The following is a 22,439-nucleotide window of genomic DNA, read 5'->3' as shown; positions in this document are numbered from 1 at the left end:
TAAAAGAAAAAAACATAAAAGACATCCTCGTTCAAGCAAAAATCAAATGCCAAGTAACGAAAGCCTGATTTTACGGTTTTTTCTTTCTTTTTTATACTTCCGTGTTTACGTAGCTCTAAAAAGTTTAGGGTCGGCGGGTAGAAAATAGGGTAGGTCGGGTTATCGGAACAGCACAATTTTTGTTCGGCCCAATTACCATGTGCCTAAACCAGCATAAATAGGATTGACTTAAGGGAGCTTTCATATACAACCATTTGCATTTTAGTGTATTGAAAAACTGATACGAACAACAGTAAAATCGATGTGGTTAACGATTTTTAATTACATTTTATGAGGAAAGACTGCGCAACAGTATACCGTCAGGTGTTTCTTATCAGTTTTTCGATACATAACACGCAAATGGTTGTATTTATATATATGCAACGGTGATTCCGACATCCAACATAATGTCGATAATAACGTTAGAGTTCAGAACTGCACATTATATGCATGTGACCCCAAAGATAATAAATGTTACATTTTCTGCCAAGTTTAACACGCCCTACTTTTTTATAGACAGGTTTTTCGAGTTATAATGAAAACGAATAATACGGATAATCTAAATCGACGAGATGAGAAACAAAACATTTTGTTTTTTTGGCCTTACCTAGTGACCTTGAATATAGGTCACACCAACAGCTTTCAAAATGGCGACGAACGAGGACAACATGGACATATCTGGTAAAGTAGCACTGGTCACAGGTGGTGCTAGTGGTATTGGTAAAGCGATAGTGGAAATACTGCTTCGCAAAGAAGCGAAGGTGAGATATATCTCTCTCGATGAAGTCATGCTTGTTCAATCAAGTTTATAACGTAAGATCACTTCACGTCACATTTCTGTGTGGAATTTTCCCTTCAAAATTCACAAGGTTGCCCACAGTCTTGTGGAGGGACCTTGGGTTGCCCAGGTATTAATTATGTTAACACAGCCTCTGTGCTTGTAGTGCCTTTACAATTACCGTGGAATCAGAATATGTGAAGAAATTTTGCTGAACTCTGATCTTGACATGTACCGCCAACGAAGCTGTTCGTGCAAAAAGGTGTTCGTGCGCAGTTTTTCAACGGGGGGCAAATTTAAAAACTAATTAGCGGGCGGGGAAGAAAATTCACTATTTACAGTGGGTGGGGAAGGTTCAGTTTTTGCAGCGGGTGTGGAGAAACTTTCTAGCAGTGGGTACCAGAAAATAGATAGAGAGAGGGGAATGTCAGAACTTGATGGAAGATTAAGCACCTATGACGTGGGGGGGGGGGGGCAAGTGTAAAGGTTGTCCGATGTCCAAAGATGTACATCTAGTGGGCAATGGGGAATTTCAGTTATACGGAGACGGCAGTGGGGAGCTCGAACTGTTGTGAGGAGAAGGGTGCGAGCAAATCGTAGAAACTGGAGAACGTATCTTGCATGAACGTATCTAATGGCCGGCCACTGTGCCCTTGACCATGCATGGCTGGTAAACAAACCGTTCGGGACGTCACGAGAGCAATTTTTGCAGTCTCTGTGAGCGGTTGAGTTATTCGGGTAGGCATAGATCGGAATCGATTTGATTTCGGCCGAATGTAGTTAGAAAAGCAGTTTTTCGTGCGCAGTCCAAATAGGAACCTCATGTCGCCGGCTTTGATGGCAGTCAGCAGGGCTGTGGTGGGAGGCCGTATAAAGCCGGGAACACACAGCCCTGCTGACGCAGGGCTACTTGACCACGAGATTATAGCGTTGAGATATGTAAACAAAGATGTCGTCTGCGGTCGAGCGAAAGGATATCGATAGTCCAGAAATTTCTCGATTTATCCTACTTTCTGAAGAAGAACTGAATGCTCTGGTTTCTAACAAGGACTCGAAACGAACGAAAACGATAATCAAAGGTGCATTAAACGTTTTGCCGAAGTATTGCGATCCTGTCGGGAAAAACTAATTCTTGCCGAACCACTCAAACATATTACATCATACATGCGACAACTTTTACGCATGGTACGTTCTTATGCATGACTACGGATGAGGTGTGTTGTAAAACACATATTGACTGGCCATGATGGCAACAGCATACATCTTTAACCCCTCGGGCCTGTGAGTAACCCCCTAAGACTATTTCATCTTTCACAGTTTGTACATGTATTTGTATTTAGGATAGGCCCTGTCATCTTCCATAGTTTATACAAGTATTTGCATTATGGATAGGCCTTGCTTATCTTCCATAGTGTGTGCATGTATTTGTAATGAGAATGACCCAGGCCTATGTAAAATTTACAAAAATACAGCAATTGTAAAGACCTTTCAACTCCTGATATACCCTCCTAAATTATCATCCGATTCGGTTATCTCATGATGGTTGAAAAAGGTGAACAAACAAAATGAAATTCAAAGTGACAACAAAATACAGATATAAAAACTCGTGCTATAACCAGTATCCAATGAATATGGATGGGTATCATGACAGGGTTTCCACTAGGATATCTAACTTTGCAGAATTTGAAAGTACAGGGAGGAGAATACGCAAATGGCCGGGGGAGCGTCAGAGGGGGCTGTCTCCTATCTTACAAGGGGAATTTTGAGAAATTGATGTGTGCAGTTGTGCAGTCTGATGCAATCTGAGAGTGTTTTTAATTTGTATTTTACAAAGTAAAACAGTAAATCCCAAGAGGGAGAGCTCGAGAGGGGGAGCACCCCATCTTGTATCTAGAATTTTGAGAAATTGATGTGTGTAACGGTGCAATATGAGAGGTGTTTCAATTTATTTATCACTCAGTTAAATTGTTTGAAAATGACATTGAACACTGATATTTTTATTTCAATTTTTGCAAGGTCAGTGTTTGAGTCACAGTATTCAACAACAAACAATGACAATACATTTTGTGAAAACATCTCAGTTTGCCAGAGATTGAAGACCAAAGAATATGCAGGAATGGAAAATCTGTGACTTTCTTGTGTCATTTCTTCAGCTGCCAGCCTCTAATGAAAAGCCTGTATACGGTATGGTCAGGTGTCAAAATGGTTATTGAACTGAAGTCAATTGAAATGTATGTTTCTGTGATAGGATGAATTAACACTAATTCAGTTTTGTCCTAGATCCCGTGAAAAATTCGAGAAAACTGATGTGTGCAATGGTGCAATCTGAGAGGTGTTTCAATTAATTTTACATAAAAAATTGAGTAGCCCCCTTCTTCCTCTCCAAGGTTTAAGCAACCCCCTTAAAGTTTTAAGTATTTTGAGTGACCCCTTCACATTGCTTCGACCCCTAGGCCGTAAATAAATCTGCTCCCTTATCGGCTTACCGTCCTCGATAAGATTTATTGAGTTGACATATTTCAACCATTGGCTTTCAAAATCAAGAATAAAAATCGGGGTCACCGTGCAAATGTTGGTACTAGAGACACACGATTTACCGATATTTGAAATCAAAATGGCCGCCACCCCCGTGTTAACTCGATGAACCAAACAAGGTTTTCGATTTTAAAAAAACTAAAAAGGTGAAAAGTTTTCTTACATCGCGAGCTTTCAAATGAAACTAACAAATAATAGATCAGAAAAGAATTGTAAAGCTTTAGGCGTCCAAATATCTGTCCCCGAGGCACATTCTGTCTTTATGTTAAGTGCGCCAATCTAAAGCGTACTGTGATTAGGCGCAGGTAAACTCCGTAGATTAACAGTAATGTAGTTAAGAGGAAGGTATCTTTTGTTGGTATTCAGCATCAATTGACAAGGCTATAGTTTTTGTAGACATTTCAGTTCAGTGTCTATTTGAAGGAGTCTCATTGACCTTTGACCGACTCACTGACAAGACCCCTAGGTTACTCATGTTATTTTATATAGGCAGTAAATCATATCAGGCCATAACGTTTTCAGTCACGCAAAGTAATTAATCAGGATATATTTTGAAAATCAGCTTGACGACACCTTGTTTTTAATATTGCTAAAGAATATCATTTATTTAATAACATTTATGTGTCAATTTATGAGTTTTCAAGAATTTGACATTAGTAGAAAGTATGGAGCGGTAACAATGAAATTTTTACTTCCCGATCATACTGATATCCAGTTATAATATTACTTTTTGTAATGAAGTCAGCATTGAAATATCTGTAAAAGCAATTATCTTAAAACATGCAAAATTTCATGAAAATGCCGTTACTTTTAATTTTAGTATGAATAGTAGTAAAGTAAACGTGGACAACTGGGATGAAGTAAGAATTTTTACACCCATTTTATTCATTTATCTACATGAAGCGAAGGAAAAATTAACCATCCATGTAACTAAAGTATAACCCTGACCTATATACGAACTCACGCACGCGCAGCAGTGCATTGTCCTGAACTAAGCGGGGAAATTCCCTGCTGAGCATGTTTATACACGTTCCGAAGGTGTACGGGAAATTCCGTGTGAGTCATCACCATCAAACTAGCCTATATAAAGGAGCCCCGTTGTCAGTCCGGCCGGCCGGTCGCGGAGTCTAGCTGATGTTGAACACGAAGTTAACTAAATTTCATATCCATTTAATCCATAATGTCTTAGGTATCTTTCCAGAGGTGGACTAAATCCTTCTTGTTTTTGAATTTCTAGCGCCTGATGAAATATGTCCTGAATAAGTTCTGACCCCGGAGCCTCTGTTGTTGCGCCTTTTTCTTGTATTTGTGTAAGCAGCTGTTTATATTGAACATAATAATGTTTATATTTCTCTCGTCTCTTTGCTACACCAGTTTTCCCTTGTATTACATCAATAACAACACCTGGTATAGGAGTTAAGGCTAACAGTACCGGAACTGTTGGAATTGCTGCTATTACAGCAGAGCTTACAAGAATTCCCTTAGTAATATTAAGAGCCATATCAATTCGACCCATTAATTTGTAACTTCGCCGATATGCAGCACTTGTTCTTTCTATGTAATCAGCCAATTGTTCAACACTTTCAACAACTGAGATGTGCATTTTTTACTGTATATGTAAGGGATGATAAAAAATAATTGTAGTAATATAGAAATACAATATGGCAGAAGGAGGAGAAGATATACCACTCCAGGATATCAATGATGCAAATGTAAATGATGATGATGACGCTACTGCTGAAACATTCTTTATAGACGATGATAATGCCCTTGCAGAAGTCGATCCTTACCGGGATAGCTCAAGCGCGCGGAGCCCGCAGGTAGATCCTTCGACTAAATTTGGAGTAGAACTTAAAATACAAATGGCTAAAAAATTCTTAAACGATAATAATATTACTGATGAAGCAGCACGAAACGAATTATTTTTGAATGCAAAGATTAGGTATGGAAAGCTGTATTATAAAGAACTCAGGCTATCAAAACTTTCAGGAAGTGGTTTTAAATCGCTCAAGACAGTAAAAAAAGAAGCAGGAGGATATGAATTTGTAACTAAAGTATACAGTAAGACGGGGGACAGCGCAGAGCCCGAATATGTGAGTCGTACATTGTATTCTGTAGATGTGGAAAACGATAAAATACCGGCTGAGAAGATGACGCCAGAAGACATGGGTATATACAAAGATAAACTGACAGAGTTACGACAAGATGCTTCTGGTAATGCAGACAAAATACAAGCTTTTGAAAATAAAATCGACCAATGGAACAATCTAAACCAGAATATAGAGCTATTAATGATGAATTAAGGATTGCGAATATGCGTATTAGCGACCTTAACAACGAAAAAGTTAAAATAAGGCTATTGAAAAGAGAAGCTGAAAAACAGTTAAAGGAAATTCCTGAAGATCACACCCAAGGAAAAGAAAAAGCCAAGAAACTACTAGCTGAACTCATAACAAGAGAAGCTAAAGTTGACAATCGAATTGAATACGAACATGGTAAGATCAGTGAGGCACGTGAAAGTCTGGCTACGACTAGGTCTCTTCGTGATGTAATTTCCGATCCAGAATTGTCACTCAGGCTGAAGCTGACAGAGTTATTTAAACGAAATGGTATTACAATCGCTGCAATACTGACTGCCCTTGGAATGACAATATCAACAATTGCCCTGGCTGTGACTAAAGGAGGAGGGGGAGGAGGGGGAGCAGGAGCAGGAGGAGCAAACGCAGGAGGTTCAGGTCCGCCCAAAGTATATACAAAAGCGAAAGAAATTGTAAAGCAATTTGGCGAATGGTTAAAAACCTTGGCCGCAAAAAGTGCTGCTGCAATACCCGGTCTAATCGGTTCCCTCGTCAGTTTTCTATTAAAAACAGCAGGATCGGTTGTCGGATTTGTTGGAGAACAGCTATGGATATTTTTAACTGGTTTAACATTAGTCATTATAAATAAAATTATGTATTAATATATGACACCCCTACGGCATCGACATGTTTGGTGAAAAGAATATTGCAAAGTTTCTTTCTAAAAATAAAGACCTGTTTGGTTTCTCCGTCGAATTGGAATGGTGCAAACTTCGGCGGGTAAATCGACATATACTTCGAGCAAATCCAGGTGTCCGACTCAAAGATGATAATCTATATCATAACATTTTAGCTTTCGTGAAGGAATGTCAAAAGACTAACTTCTTTAAGCGACTAGAATTCATAGCTGTATTCCAGGATACTGAGGATGACCAGGAGGCTCATCATCTCCAAGAATATTGGGTTCTTCGATTGATTCGCGACACAGGTAATCGATTTATCTTTCAAGCAGACGGAAATATTTATGTAAAGATGTGATTAATTTTCTTTTTTTCTTCTACTATATACATTACACGAAAATGGGGTACGATAGAACATTATCACCGACTTTCACCAACCGAATACCGAATGGAACGAAGTCAGAAAGAACTCATCATGTGATTGCTCATAATCCAAGTGAGGCAGATCCAGGCCAGACACTTATCATACGATGTCCGAAGTTAGAAAGCGGAGTACTCTTAGTTCCAGATACTTTCGACCTGGTTTTTGATCTCGAAGTAACGGGAGGTGGAACTACCCGTGTAGTACAAAATGTTGCAAAAATTTTGGTGGAGCGAATGAAACTCACATTCGAGGGGCAGACACTTTCCGATTTGAGTAAATATAACTTTATTGAATGCTATCGTGATCTCTTCAAACATAAAAAGGAGAGAACGAACATGACACTGTACGGAATTCAGAACGAAAATCTAAGAAAATTAAGAAGCGGTGTGACCGATGCAGATGCTGCCGTCGTGGGCGATAATTTACTTTTCGACACATATAAAACAAAATATGCTATTCGTCTCACTCATCCCCTCATAACAGGCCATGGAGTTGCATATCCAAAAGCGTTAGGGAGTCATATTGAATGGGAAATTACGTTGGCACCCGCCCCCCAATTACTTGTCAGTAATCAGTTTGTTACAACCAATTATAAATTAAAAAACATTCAAATGGAATACGAGACAATTTCTGACCTCGATCTCGCGAGGTCAACTGCTGGTTATTACAACGGTGGAAAAAGTTACCTTTACGAGCATATACATTATTTTAGAACAATCCCATTCAAAGAATCGGACACGGTTATCAATGAAAATATAAATGTACCACGACGTAGCATTAGAGGTATCGCTATACTCTTCACTAAAAATCAGAATCAGTCAGAACTGAACAGTGAACTTTTCTTTAACCCCTCCATTGAATCTGTGTCTGTATCAATCGAAGGCATTGCAAATAAAGTGTACGCTCAGAAGATGATACCAAGACAATTTTGGCGAGAGGTGCGATGGTATTTTGCTGAAGATAAAGATTGGTGTGAAATTGATATAGATGAGGCCGATTATTTGAAGAATAAATTCTGTCTGTTTATCGATCTGCGTAGTTTTAAAGATATTGAGTTTCATGGAAATGTTTTAAAAGTAATGAACACAAAGGACGGAATTCAACTTGAGATCCTGAAGAAAGATACCGCGTGGGTGGCGATGACGCTCACAATGATAATATATTTGCCCACATTTATGTTATCAGTGATGCCCTAGTCTCTATTGAAAATAGTAGATTAATGTCTTTACAATTTTAACCATGACCCGTCGTCCGTCCTATCGGCCATGTTTCTGCCAACCATTCGCCCGTGTCTGGATTATATAGCTGCACACGTTTGATATCATTTGGCGCCATCATGATTTTACTACGCTTTTCACTACGGATTTCTCCAGCCTTTTTCCGTACAAACTGTACAAATTGTGCCGGCTCGGGCTTCTTCCCAGTTTCAAATAGATCTTTATAATCTTCAAAGTTTAAATGTTTTCTAACACAAACATCTTTCACCCCTTTATTTTTTTTCGTCTCCGAAGTTGGAGTTCGAAAAGCATACACTTTCGAGCGTATGCCGACAAAATCAAGAATAGAATAGTTCACCATTCAACTCATCTTTAAATTTACCTATCACTTTTTTATTATCTTCGGAAAGTTGGGGGCCACCATGGGTCCACTCATCCCACTAGTATCATATATAGACTTCTCACCATTCTTTTCCACATCTTCCCGAACTATATCATTGAAAGTTACGTCCGGATCCGGGATCGGTACACTGTAAACAAAACTGTCAGTATCCATGTAGGCTAATCGTATTCCAGGGAACTGGGCCCGAAAGTAATTGTAATGCGTCTCATACATAAGCAGCTTAGAAAGTTCCAGTACTGCGGCGCCGATGAAAACTGGTTTTACATATCTATGCTCATCCGTTTTCAGTTCCAGTAGGGCACTGTCGCAGGAATCGCCATCCTCTTCGGAAGTTATGAAAGTTATATGTTTCATCTTTGGATTATACTTCTGAATCTTTTTACGTCCACTATCCGTGCCGTTCCAGTCCGAAACAAATTTAAAGTCTCTGTACTTTCGAACATCTTCTATTGTCTTACCGAACATTGCATTATTCATCAGCTTATAGAAATTCTTTTCAAAATCTGTCTTCCCGTTTGCCCTCATTTTAGTGTTAAAGTCGATATATTTCGCGAGACATGGAGCTTCATCGAAAGCAAGCACCCGATAAATCTTTTTCAATCTCATTCCCATCCGAAGATAGAATTCCAGCAACTTGTAGTGTAAGACATAGGACTCTCTATCCATCACACTTGTAATCAGTCGACCGCCCTGCCTCGGAAATTCATAGTGATGCGGTGCTAATGGCAAATCGCTGTGTTCTTCATGTAATTCGGCTGGGTATTCTAAGTCTACTTCTAGAAAACTTGGTGGAAAGGTGGAACCAGGTCCCCACCCTCCGGCTCCGCCCCCCGCTCCCCCCTCGGCGGCCCATTCCTCCCACTCTTCCATCGTCATCCAATGAAGTCCGCCCGTAGGCATTGCCTGACTCATTGCCCAGCCGTAGAGATTGTTTGCATCGAGATATTTTATTTCGGTCACCGGCTTCTCTGGATCGTAATTCGCGCCAGCGTAAGCCGGATGATTTGTCTGTAAATAATGAATTTACACTGGCTGATACCTCCTCGTATTCCCCGTTGTACGAAAGTCATCTGCTCAGCATCTTGAATGAGTTTAAACTTATTACCCGTGTAAAGTAACATAGCATCCCATGTCAAGCCAGGCGCTGACATGTAATGGGCCGGATCTAACTTATATGCTTCTAAACATGTGTCGCGAAAATTTTCGAATATATTAGCAAGAAGGAGAACATCCGTCTCACAATAGAATTCCATATAATCACGAATCGTCTTACATCCAACTTCGTCCCATACTCTTAATGCATGTTCGTAATCAGACTCAGAAATCCCCTCTTCCGTCAATTCGCTATAAAATTCCCCCCTCTCCGGGAGCTGGTTCTCTCCCAGTCTGTCAACCGAGTCTAAATATTCGTAGGGGAAGAAACCTTTCGCCCTTTGAATGTCCGGGTACGAAAGTGGCGCCGCCGTCCACCCGTGGGTCTCCGGCACAGTTTTTGCCAACTTCGCCAATGACCCCATCATCAGCTGAGCACTGTCCATAAACTTTATAGAAAAGAAACGTCTCTTTATCTCCCTCTTCCCTCCGGCAACAACAATTGAGGCGTGAAAAATAAATGTTTTCGAGAGACCCATAATTCCTCCATTGCTCGTCTTAGCTATGATTTTAGGCTCTGGTCCGGAACCCCCATCATCTCCTTCGGTAACGATTTCATGTAATTCTTTCAAAATAAAAGAACCATCGTATCCCTTGAGGTTGTGAAAGTAGATAGGAATGGTTCTCGACGGCCGGCATCCTTCGCAATAGAAGGTCGCCTCCTCCTTCACTACTCGGTATCCTGCCGGCTCTCCACATGCAATACAGACTGGATCACATCCGTCGCGCCGGTAATTAGAAGGATCCCTCATCGGTATTATTTTCCAATAATACGATTTAGAATAATACTCGGCCCGTTCTTTCATATCCTTTAGAAAGTCTGTAACACAGGAGAGACCTGTGAATGTTCTTTTACCATAAACAGTGGGTCGGCCGGGCCTCGTTCCGAAGGTCCCCACCCCCGTTCCACCATAACATACGAAAGACAAATTGGAATGTGCCGGCCGGTCCCCTTCTCAATAATTGCCTCAGTATCTGCATAGACGACGTAGGGAGAAGGAACCTTCTTCCGATGTCCTTCAAATTGACACACTTCCTTAGGAAAATCTGGCTGGGCAGTGTCTGTTCCACAGTATACCTGATGTTTTTCTAATTCTTCTGTTGACTAAAACCTCTTTTACAAACCATACAAATACACTTCCGTCTGCGCTCATTCTTTCGATTAGTACGAGAATTACGAAGGCGATTTTCCGCAGTAATTGGTACGAAGTGAGAACGGCCGCCGTCTTCGCCAACTATCAGTAAGATATTTGCTATTTGATTCCTATCGGCTTCACCTTCGGAATGGGCACTATATAACACAGTTATGTCGGACGGGGGAGCGGGATCATTTTCGTAGATCTGAAATACTTGAAGTTTGATGCCTGGATTTTGCTGCTCGAAGCGCCTGAATACAGTCAGATCGGCGGGCGTGGGCGTGGGAATACCTTCCCAACAGTAGTCAGCCATAAATGGGGCGTACGTATTCCATTTTCTCCTTACCTGACCACATTTCTTTTCACGAAACTCGGGGTCGGCCAACTTTAAACTTGCTACGATGGCGTATTGAAAACAGTTCTCGCTGCCCGAAGGTAGCACCAGATCGCTCACACAATGCTTATTTTTTAACCATCTGGGAAGTTGAATCCCAGCCCCCGGGCCAGCCCCGAGTAAAACTTCTACTAGAATTACTTCAGAATTAAGTATCTCCTCGAGAACGAGACGAACCCTCAACATTTTCAATTGTATCAAGCATACGATCGTAGCGATCTATTAATTGTTGCCCCACATCCGATCCCGATCCTCTTACATCTTTTGTGTATGTATCATTTAATTTAACATACAATGAACGCGGTTGTGTATTACCAGTTTTCGGATCCGATAATTTGACTTCCATTTCAGTATAAACAGAGTACATCTTTCGTTCCGAATGGCTTTCTTTGACCATACCTTCAATATCCACCAGCTCCCCGATATCCTTGACTCGCTTGACTTCAGGAAATTTTTTTTGTAAAACTGCTCCCTTGAATGCTGTATGTAAACTGGCCATCTTTATGATATATACTATCCTAAAAATTTTTAAAATGAAAAAATAATTATTCTATGATAGGTCATCAAAATCCACTATAATATTTTTGTCAGCATTTATTTGTTTATATATCTCACCTAATCTTCTAAGTCGACTAGTTCTTCCACATCTTGAATTTCTGGTTTATTAGGCGCAGCACAAAATATTAATCTCTCAACAGTGAAAGAAAGAGCACGCTTACTTAAGCGCGGTTTAAATGCTAAGAATTCTATCTTACTACCTTTTCGGATATTACGAGGTACAATAGCAGGATTTTCTCGGACTGGCAATGGACTCACTGTTTTAAAACCGCAGTCAATTTCTTGAACCATATCAATACATGTAGCGAAATCGTGATTTCTCCCTCTCCCTCTTTTAAACTGAAATTTAAAATACGCCACTGGCTGCGCCCCGCTCCCTCGCTTCTGATACACTTTAGATGGATTGTAAAATCCGGTAGTATTCTTGGAGTGAGCGGCCAGGCTTGCAGCATAACTTTTAGCAGTGCTTGCATCGAAACTTTCACCTAGGGTACGGAATATTATTAAATCAGTAAACTTTTGAAGACTCGGTTGCCAACGGACACACACCCCATCACATGTAGCTGGATCTTTAGAACCATATTTAGGTCCGATGTTGAAAACTACTTCTAGCTCACTGTCTACGTATATGAAAGGATCTACATATTCACCAAATACTAATTTGCCTCCATCATCAATTTTGATGTTTTCTCCGGTTTCAAGTATTTTTATTGCATCTGAAATAGAAAGGATTGTCATTGTCTTATCGTATATATCTTAATAAAAAAAATTTTAAAAAAATTTCTATGATATAGTATCCCAAAAATGTCATACATATTCATAAATGGACCAACTGGAAGTGGTAAGAGTTACGATGCAGTAAATTGGATCCGTATCACGTACCAGAATTTGACACTAGTTTTTCCAGCAACATTGCCGACTTTTATAATGGGCGTGTCACCCACGTTTCGATTGCCGATTTCAGAACCAGTTTATAGAACATACGCTTAGTTTACAATGTCAGGCTGGGAGGAGGAGGGAGGTTTCCCTCCCTTCAGAACAATACATTATTTGTGACTCTTCCATAATTCAACATCTGACTTTTTCTCGAATCCGGGGCGTTTCCGTGGCAACGGAAGAAAAAAAGATTGTTTCTAGAGCATTTGACCATTTACCCAGTTTCATTATCATATTCAAAGATATGCCTTGGGATTATTGCAGGCGGAATGTGTTGACTCGAGCCAGGTCGTACGAAATCACCGGTACCGCCTTAGAAGAACTAGAAGAGATTCACAATAAGTTCAAACAGACTTTCTTAGAAATTTGCCACGACTACAGACTTCCATGTTTGGTAATTCGGAACGCTCTTACCCCCCTCGTTCTCAAGAATATACTTAATCCAACAATTGATACCGAGACAGTCGGACCAGTAGAATATCCACGAGCTTTTGACTTTGGAATTGCATGGAGCGGCGGCAGCCAGGGATTTTTAATAGACGGTTTCAAGGAGGAGGAACTTGAAAAGCGTACTTCCCACCTGGTCAAGAACAACTAGAACAACCTCGAGTCTCACTAAAGAACCTACACAAACTTCTTAACGCTTGTGAATCTGTGTGTGCTTATAATGCTTCGTTTGACCTACGAGCACTTGACATTATGAAAAGTGGGGACTTTGAAGTTACTTGTCTATGGCTTATGTCAGTTGTCTACATTATACTTCAACCAGAACTTATCGATAAAGCTGAACAAGGGGACTCGAAAGAACGGACTGTGGTAACATGAGAAGTCGTTTTGAAGATCTTGCAAACTTAATATGTTCAGGAACTGAGGGGGTACCACCTCATCCACATACGGCCGAAAAAGATGCAGTAAGTGAACATTACTTACGACAGTACATGATAAATACTTGGCCAGGTGGGGGGTGGAAGTGGGGTGGTAAACTGACACTTTCGGCTTTCAAGAAATTAAGACTTTTTCCATGGTACTTATTGAATAACTTTCGTAAATACTTACGTTAGTACTTACGTAGTACTTGACAAGTACCATGGACAGGAACTTACGAAGTACTTACGTAGTACCAGCACAGGAACTTACGAAGTTCTAATAACATTTTCCTCCGGCTCCCAACTATTGAAACTTTCTGGATAACCTTTCCATTTTATCAGATAATATTTCTTTCCTCTAATTTTTTTCGTCTTCAAAATTCGTTCTACTCTGTACAGCTCGTCCGAAAGGGCGCTCTGAAGTTCATCAGAATAGAAAGTGCCGAGTATTTCCTCTCCATTCAGATCTTTTATTTTGTAAACTGGTGGTGTTCCCAAGCCAGCTGCGTACACAACTTTTGAAACTACGAAAATCTCCTCTGTCCAATTTGGTAAATATCCTTTCTTAAAAGTGGTCTTGTATTTTGTAATTCGGACACGTTCTCCCGGCTTGAATTCAGGGTTGGCTCCCCCGGCTGCCAACTCAGGACCGAATAGTGTATAAAATGCCTGCCAATCGTTCTCCTCTGTTACGTCCCTGGGTTTCATTTTGATACTTCCGTGAACGGTGTTATTGTAATTCTCGAGAAGGTGGGGTAGAATAGAAAGCCATTCACGTGTCTGTCTGTATGTAAAGTATTTCCACATCATCGTCTTGAGGGTCCGATTAAAACGTTCAACGACGCTAGCTTTTTTGTCACTGTAGGTGTGAAACCAATGAATGCCTGACTCCTGGAGCCACCCCTGCATTTTTCGATTAGTAAATTCCCGCCCCTCATCTGTCTGAAGTTTGTCGGGCCTTCTCCCGGATTTCTTAATCACGTCTTGTAGCGCCTGTAACGTATCATCAGCCGTTTTTGACTGTATTGGCCTAGCCCAGGCATATTTACTGAGTACATCGATTACTGTTAGCATGTATCGAATGTTATGATTCTCTTTTGCGAATGCTGCAGGGAATTCCACAAGGTCTGCTTGCCACTGTGAGTCTATCGATGTTACAAAAACGCGTCGGCCGCCGTAGCATGAGAACGAGGTACCGGTTTATGTAGATTATAAGTTAGCTGAGTTTTTAACCAGTCCTTCACCTCTTTCTTAGTGACGTGGAGTCCGCTGGCCCGTGCTGCGTCATACAATTTTTGTACACCTCCAAAACCAGTTTTCGGGTTGTAATATAATTCTCTAAGAGTTCCTTCGGGGGTGCCTTCGGCTTCAGCTTCCATAATTGCTATATTATACGAATAATTTATGTCGTACGGATTCCGTAAACAAAATACTAGTTTACTGAATGGCCTACTTTTCAATTGCTTGATTAGGCCCACGGCTTCCCGTTCTGACACCTCCATTCCATATTCTTTTATAATAGTTTTGTTGTCTATCTTGTTCGGTGTGTAAAATAGTACTAACATCTGTATGTTTTCCCTGAATGGTTTACTAATACTAGTATATTGTTGAGTCAGAACCCAGACAGATAATCCATCGTGTCTTGCGCTGAAACCAAGTTGGACTAAAACGTTACTGCGCTTCTTCATATCTTTGGACGAGGCGCAGTCATCGAGGATTATTAAAGTGTTCGTTCCAGCCCATTCTTTATGTACGTAGGTTAATGTATCATCCACTGCATCGAGTCCGACTGGAAATATAAACACATTATCATCGGTGAAAATGAATCTTCTATTATACGCTTTATTATTCATGAATGTTGGGCAAATGAATATCACATATTCGAATTTCTTAAGTACGGACCGGTGAGGAGGTCCAACATAAATTCTGTTTTGCCAGAATATGTCGGTCCAGTTATAATCATGTTGAATGGTGGGGTTACGTATATTGACATTTCCTCTGGATCTATATACTGTAAATTAATGAATCTCTTCTAGTTCTTTTAAGTTACTGGTTCGAGTTAGATGAAACCCAGTCACATCGACAGCATCTGAATGAACTATATAGTTAGTGACTTTATTCCAGTACCTACAATAGTAATGAATATTGCTAAAGATAACAAACCAATTTTACCATATTCGTGAATAGGGTCTGCAGATGCTGCCCGTTCCGGGGAGGGGAGGGGAGGCCCCCGAGTCGTGTCATTGTGAGGTGGTGGTGACTCTCCGGGCTCGTCTTGCCACTTCACAGGATCTCCCCCCTCCTCCCCTCCTCCTTCCATCTCGTGTACAGCACTTTCTCGAACTTCCGTGTTTATATCACCGTTCACCCCGAAGGACATAGATTCTGTAGCGTATTGCAATTCATTATTATAACCCGAGATTGCCGGGCCCGAAAGGATGACCATCTCAGACGGTAAGAGAAGTAAATTGGGTGAGACTGCCATATCAAGTTTTACACCAGTATTCATTATTGTGTCTTGATATCGCCTATAACTAATTACTTTGTCGGTATTGCGAATTTCATCTTCGAGGAGAACACCGAATTCTTTTCGGACTTGCTGTGCACTGCCAGTATCACCCACTATGGTACTACGAATATTTGCTTGTGCGCCAAGTATGCAATATACGTAGGCTTCAAGGCTTTCATTGAGGCGGGCGAGACCGGCCTTTGTTAGTCCCGAGTCTCCCTTCAGAGGAATGAAACTATTGTATTGTCCCTCAGATCCATCATTTTGGAAGAAATAATAGTGTGGTCTGTCTTTGTCGGGCAGTACATGTTTTTTCTTTCCAAAAATGGTATGTGTATAGAAAACGCCTCCGTCGGCGGAGAGGAAAAAGTCATGACCATTGTATATTGCTTTTGGCTGTCGAACGGGACCACGATTAGTGTAATATTCATAACCATAACCAAGACCTTTATTTTGACCTTTTCGATAACGAAAGTCGGACTTCGTTGGACTTATATTTCCAAATTCTGTACATAGAAGTTCATATTGGACGAGATTGTATGGATTGTCGCCCGCTTTGAAGGTGGGGGTATCGTCTGGAAGTGCAACGCCCATTTCGTGAAGGATCCGACGTATTGTAAAGTATACATGGAAACGGCAGAATGATCGTATTTGCGGAGGAAATTTCTTATCAAAGAGATGGGCGAATGATATACCACAACCAGTAGTGCTGCACCATACAGCGAAATTCAGTTGCTGGTCCCAGTATTTCATCTTTGGGCTGCCCAGCCAGACATTACTTTCTTTTGCTGTTCTATGAGTGATTACATTATCTTTGAACACATCCCGAGGATGGAAAGTAAATTTATCTGTCGGCGTTACATATATTTCTAAGTCCATGAGAATAGGTTTTATTCCCCCGTCCGGTTTGGAAGGAATATCAGCATGCTGTACTGTCGGTACGCTCGTCTTATTCAATTGAAAAGCAACTGGGAATAGGTCTGTACTCATTATTCGTGTTTCTATATACAGATAGATTTAAATGGAGGAGAATTTTCTCGGAATCCCTGTCGGAACGATTTCTTTAGGGGTACTAACATTCCAGACTATGTTAATACTTTATTCGGATTCAGGTTTAAACGAATTTTTTATTTTTTACTAAGAATAGATAACATACTGCAAACAATGGAGAATTTAATAAAGTCATCGGCAGCGGCAAATATGGCAGCGCATTCCGAAGGGGCTTCGGCACCTTCAGCGCCTTCGGACAATAATCAATCCATAATAGAGACAAAACGTGAAAAAATACTCTGTGTCATCGCAAGTGGTCAAAGTAAGTTATTTTTTGGTAAGGAGTTTACAGTTAAAGAAGTGGAAACGTGGAAAGATGAATTCATAACACGAGCCTTCAAAATGTACGAAGCGAAATACAGTTCTCTTATAAGTGATACCATCACTCAAAGTTTCATAGATCTAGGAGCCCGTGCAATAAGTCAGGTAGTTCCAATCGATGACCGAGATAACTATGCCACTGATCTTAAAAAGGATTTTATTCTAAACAGTGAAATAAAACGATTATCAGGACGGATAGGGTACACGTGGGGGCCCGTGATTGCTCTAATTTCCACCGGTTTAATTACGGGTAAACATTTAAATTTTAAAAAAATCGGGTTTAATATAGTACCTGAAATAAATGGATTCAACTTCGCCGACTCAGCAAACGACTCCGTCAGAAGCCCCGCCGACGACCCCCACACCGCAAACGGAAACGACTCCGACACAGCGCAACATAGAGAAAGTGACGTTACCGCCGAAGCATCCAGGGAGAGTTGCTTCAGGGAAGCGACTAGCGGAATGGAACAGGCAAAACAGGGAGAAGAAACTAAAAGCAATGGAGGGGGGGAGAGGGGGGAGCGATGCGGTAGCAGACCTACCGCCTACAATGAAAGAACAGTGTGATAATAATTCACGCTGGTATAATAAATGTTATCTTGTTTTAGGAATTGTGGGAGTTTCATTGACTGCATTAGGGCTATATTGGGAGCGTGCTCGGCATACCCCCTGTCCCGTTAATCGATCGAGTCCAGATCGGAAAGATCCTCCCCAGAAAGCGAAAAAAACAGAGCACGTAGCAGCTCCCTCCGGAACAGTTCCGACAGGGGTTCCGAGGGAGGGGAGGGGGAGGGGGAGGGAGGACCCAGCTCCTCTACATTGTATGAGATGGATTAACTCCCATATTTTTATTTTTATTTTTTATTTTATATACTAGTCAGCAATCATGGATATTAAAACAGTTGTAAACACAATGTACGATGGTATTGTAATCGCAGGACTTGCGATGGGATATCTTATGATCTCCAGCAAATTTCTGAAATAGAGGTTGGCGATCCAAGTCGACCAAATTTAACTCGCTTGGCAAAATTAGGCGGTGCGACTGCTGCCGCGGTTGCGACCAAAGATCTCCTTGAACAGAAAAATATTATTCCTGCAGAACCTTATACTTCGTAATAATAATATTCATCGAACATTTATACTTAGTAATATATACATACAACGTACAACGATGATCATTTGGATTGAAAGCAAAACAGGTGAACCTGTTACTGTTAATTTTTACCCTTGTATTGACACGACACAGTTTACGAAGATAAGACTGCTAGAGTGCGGACTATATAATTCATGGCATAACATAACATCGACGAATAATGTAATAAAATATCAAGAAGGTGACCAACCGAAGAAGACTAAATCAATACGTCCAGGTAACTACAATATCGATACGTTAAACAAAGCAATCGGGTTGAAGCAAAAAATTAATTTTGAAAAACATCTGCCGACAAACCATGTTTATCTAACTTTGGCTAAAGATATTAAAGTCTATTTCAATGCCACAGGTAGCTTCGCCAACGTCGTCGGCTTTTCAGATAACCTGAGAACAACCCAGTTATAAAAAGTACTATGAGTCCGAAGAAAGTGGATTTCTTAACAGTCACTAAATATATAGTTCATTCAGATGTAGTCGATGTTACTGGAAATTATGTTTCATTTGGTTCGGGTGCCTCCGGAGGATACATACAGGGGAAAGTATCGAACTGTTTACAAATACTTCCCATCCGGGATACGAGAGAAATAAGTGAAAAGGTTACTTACGATTTTAAAAACGGAGCAATTTCTATGCCATTGAGAAAAGGGGGAGATTACATGAATTCAATGCGTATCTGGATAACAGATCAGGATGGGAACATGATCGATTTCAATAACTGGCCAATTAGCTTTTGTATTGAATTATTGTAGTCCCGAAGCGGGGCCGGTGTAACCCTATCGGAAGATAAACCATCCCACGACCAATCCTCCAGCAATATAGATCATCTCATATTTCTTTTGCTCAGGACTGGGCTGATAATAATCTGAGAATTGAACTTCTTTGCCTGACGTAGAGTTGCTTTGCACCGCTTCTGCTTCTTCCAGGATTTCTGCATCTGTATCTCTTAATTCTGCCGCAGCATGTGCGTCCTTTGCCTGATTTTCTCTTTCCCAGTCAGCCTGTAGTAATCTTTTTTCTGACCAGACGTTGCGATCATGTTCAAATTTTTCTAATGCTTTATCATGTCGGACCCTCTCTTCAATAAGAGCGTCACCATTCCCAGAAAGCTTTTGTCCGATAATATTTCCTCCTGTGAATGCCGTTGCATTTAATACAGCACCGAGAACTGTCATTCCTATAGCTGAAGCCATGGTTGTGTATATTACAAGGTATTATTTTAATTTTCACTGTATATAGGTCCCTACGGAGTATGTCTGATCCAAGTGGCTTCGGTCTAGGTACAATTCGTATGCAAAATCTTGAGCTTGAAGATCTGAGTGATGTTAAAGTTAACAATAATACTAAGATGGCTGCTAATCATAATAAGGATTACGTCCTTCGTTATAAAGACCGCGAAAAATATTTCGTTTTAGCCAATGCCGCGGCGCCACCCCACGAACATGCTGTAGAATTTTCCGAACTTAAAGACATTGATGAAACTGTAATTGACGCCACAAAGGCTTCGAATGATCCTACTCCTTTTGCTCTGACATGGGATGGGGATAGTCAGAAATTCATGCCTTATAATGTGCCGCGTAACATCTTAGATATATTGGATAGTGAAATTGCAGGAGGTGTTGCTGAACCACCAGGAACTCCGAATGTGATTTATTTTGATAGCAATGTAAACAAATATAAATTGTTAGATTTTCGTAGTTGGCTTACTCCTACAAATCCATACATTGCACTTCTTGGTATACCAATTCATCTTAAAATTAGTCCTCTTAATACAATAATGAAGGCAGATAATACACTAAGAAGGTGGATAAACGAGGGGGAGAATTATTGCTCGTATACAGCTAGCGGAGTTCCAGTTAGATTATTTTGGGACACAACTTTAAAGAAACTGGGTCTTAAAAGTGTCGGTGATGAGGCAGCTGTTCTCACTTTACAGACTGTAAATCAACAGATGACTGATAATATGAAAATACTTCAACATGGTACAGTTCTCATTAGATGTGTAAAGTTAGCTACTGGAGATGAATTTGACGATTTGGTTGGATATTATGCTATGAAACAGATAACAGAACAACTTGTGATATTATCATAAGTATTGATAAAGATCGGGGAGGGGAAATGAGTATTGAATGTTTTGTTGGTGGGAATAGAATAGAGAACGACTTAGGAACTACATTTGTACGTAGAGATAAAAGAGTGAACACTTTAGATATCAGTACCATTCATCTGAAACGTCTCATTTTGTTTGAAGTAATGGTCTTCCGTCATATTTTAAGTTCAGAGGAAATTACTAAAATTTTATCTATCAGGTGAACAAGTTCGCCCCGATAGGAACTTCGTGTTCAACATCAGCTAGACTCCGCGACCGGCCGGCCGGACTGACAACGGGGTCCTTTATATAGGCTAGTTTGATGGTGATGACTCACACGGAATTTCCCGTACACCTTCGGAACGTGTATAAACATGCTCAGCAGGGAATTTCCCCGCTTAGTTCAGGACAATGCACTGCTGCGCGTGCGTGAGTTCGTATATAGGTCAGGGTTATACTTTAGTTACATGGATGGTTAAATTTTCCTTCGCTTCATGTAGATAAATGAATAAAATGGGTGTAAAAATTCTTACTTCATCCCAGTTGTCCACGTTTACTTTACTAGTATGAATTTATCGTACTTTACCTCAAGTAAAATGAAGCAAAACGATAGCCTGACACTTGAAATTCGTCTTAGACTCCCTAACGGGTGATATTATCCTGGGGTATGTTCGTAGGGGAAACCCTGGACAAACATCGATTACCACCATAGGGAAGATGGGGGGACTGTGTTCTTCAGGAGTGACAAAATAATACGTAACTGTCAAGGCGTTTCGACCGTGAGAGAAAGAGTTGGAAGACCGAGACACTGATGGTATCATATACAGTTAAAATTGGAACACTTGCCAAATTTTGCTTTAAAGCCCGGTTAACTGTAATCTTTGGCATAATGTGGTATCCTTATCCAACTATCTATAGCTCATACAGATTAAAACTACAACAAACATTTCAAACGTTATGTTTAGCGCTTTATTCGGTTGGCGAATGAATCCATTCTTGAAAAGAAAAAGGTCTGTTTCCAGAACATGGTAGTGGTATATTAACAACCAAACACCTTAGCTTTGTTAACAAGTGTAGTCATACGCCTATATTTATAAAGTTCGAAAATATTAATGACCATAAATACAAATTGTGACATAGTTATCCGGTATCTTTAATTAACATATGTCCGGGTCTCTATGCAGGGAGTTGGCATCGTGGACATCGATCCGATCAACGGACAGGAGGTAGCAGCCTCGCTTCAGAAGACGTTTGGTGATGAAAGGATCGTTTTTGTCACGTGTGACGTCACCAGTGACGAAGAACTGAAATGTGAGTTTGATAAAACTAGTTATATTATTTAGTTTGTTATTCAGTAGCATCAATGCGGATATATTTGGTTTTACATTCTGATATCTTTTTAGTTTTTGCACCCTTTCCTATGTTGCCACCGTGCTGACTTCACATGAGCTTTATCTCTGTCACTCATTTTTATTATGTTTACAAAAATGCCCTATGTCATTTTCCGTCGCGTGCCTTATGCAATACGAAATGTAGCATCAAAATTTGTCCGCTTTTGATTCTTGTACAGCTGCCTTCGAGGATGTAAAAACGAAATTCGGCCGACTTGACATTGTATGCAACAATGCAGGAATTTGCAATGAATATCAACCTGCTAAGACGATTGCTACCAATCTGGTAAGTTAAAAATCATTTCAGATTTGTTTGAGAACCAATCATATTACCCACTCCACAGTGTACAATAAATATTGACCTTTCCCTCGAAAAAAACGATTGATTTTCTGTACCTTTGTGAAGTGATAACATTTTTGAGAGCTCAACTTTAAAGTGTGCAGTCTCTGAGAAAGAAGGACATATTTTAAGATATTTTAACCTCCCATCAAGGATAGTGCCAACACGGGCACA

The 22,439-nt window shown here is 40.4% G+C and overlaps 1 protein-coding gene across 1 annotated transcript in view; it reads left to right on the top strand.

Moving 5' to 3' along the window:
- Positions 1-568: 568 nt before the first annotated feature.
- The window catches only part of LOC139133853 (15-hydroxyprostaglandin dehydrogenase [NAD(+)]-like), a 29,394-nt gene continuing 7,523 nt past the window's right edge, over positions 569-22,439 (top strand). The window contains exons 1-3 of the mRNA XM_070700613.1: positions 569-800; positions 21,719-21,845; positions 22,105-22,211. Coding sequence (XP_070556714.1) covers positions 687-800; positions 21,719-21,845; positions 22,105-22,211 — 348 coding nt within the window. The 5' untranslated portion in view covers positions 569-686. The remainder of the gene's footprint in view (positions 801-21,718; positions 21,846-22,104; positions 22,212-22,439) is intronic.

Source organism: Ptychodera flava, chromosome 5 (genome assembly GCF_041260155.1).
Source record: "Ptychodera flava strain L36383 chromosome 5, AS_Pfla_20210202, whole genome shotgun sequence".
Lineage (NCBI taxonomy): Eukaryota > Metazoa > Hemichordata > Enteropneusta > Ptychoderidae > Ptychodera > Ptychodera flava.
Note: the sequence above shows the minus strand (reverse complement) of the source record. Positions and strands in the feature narration are given on the sequence as shown.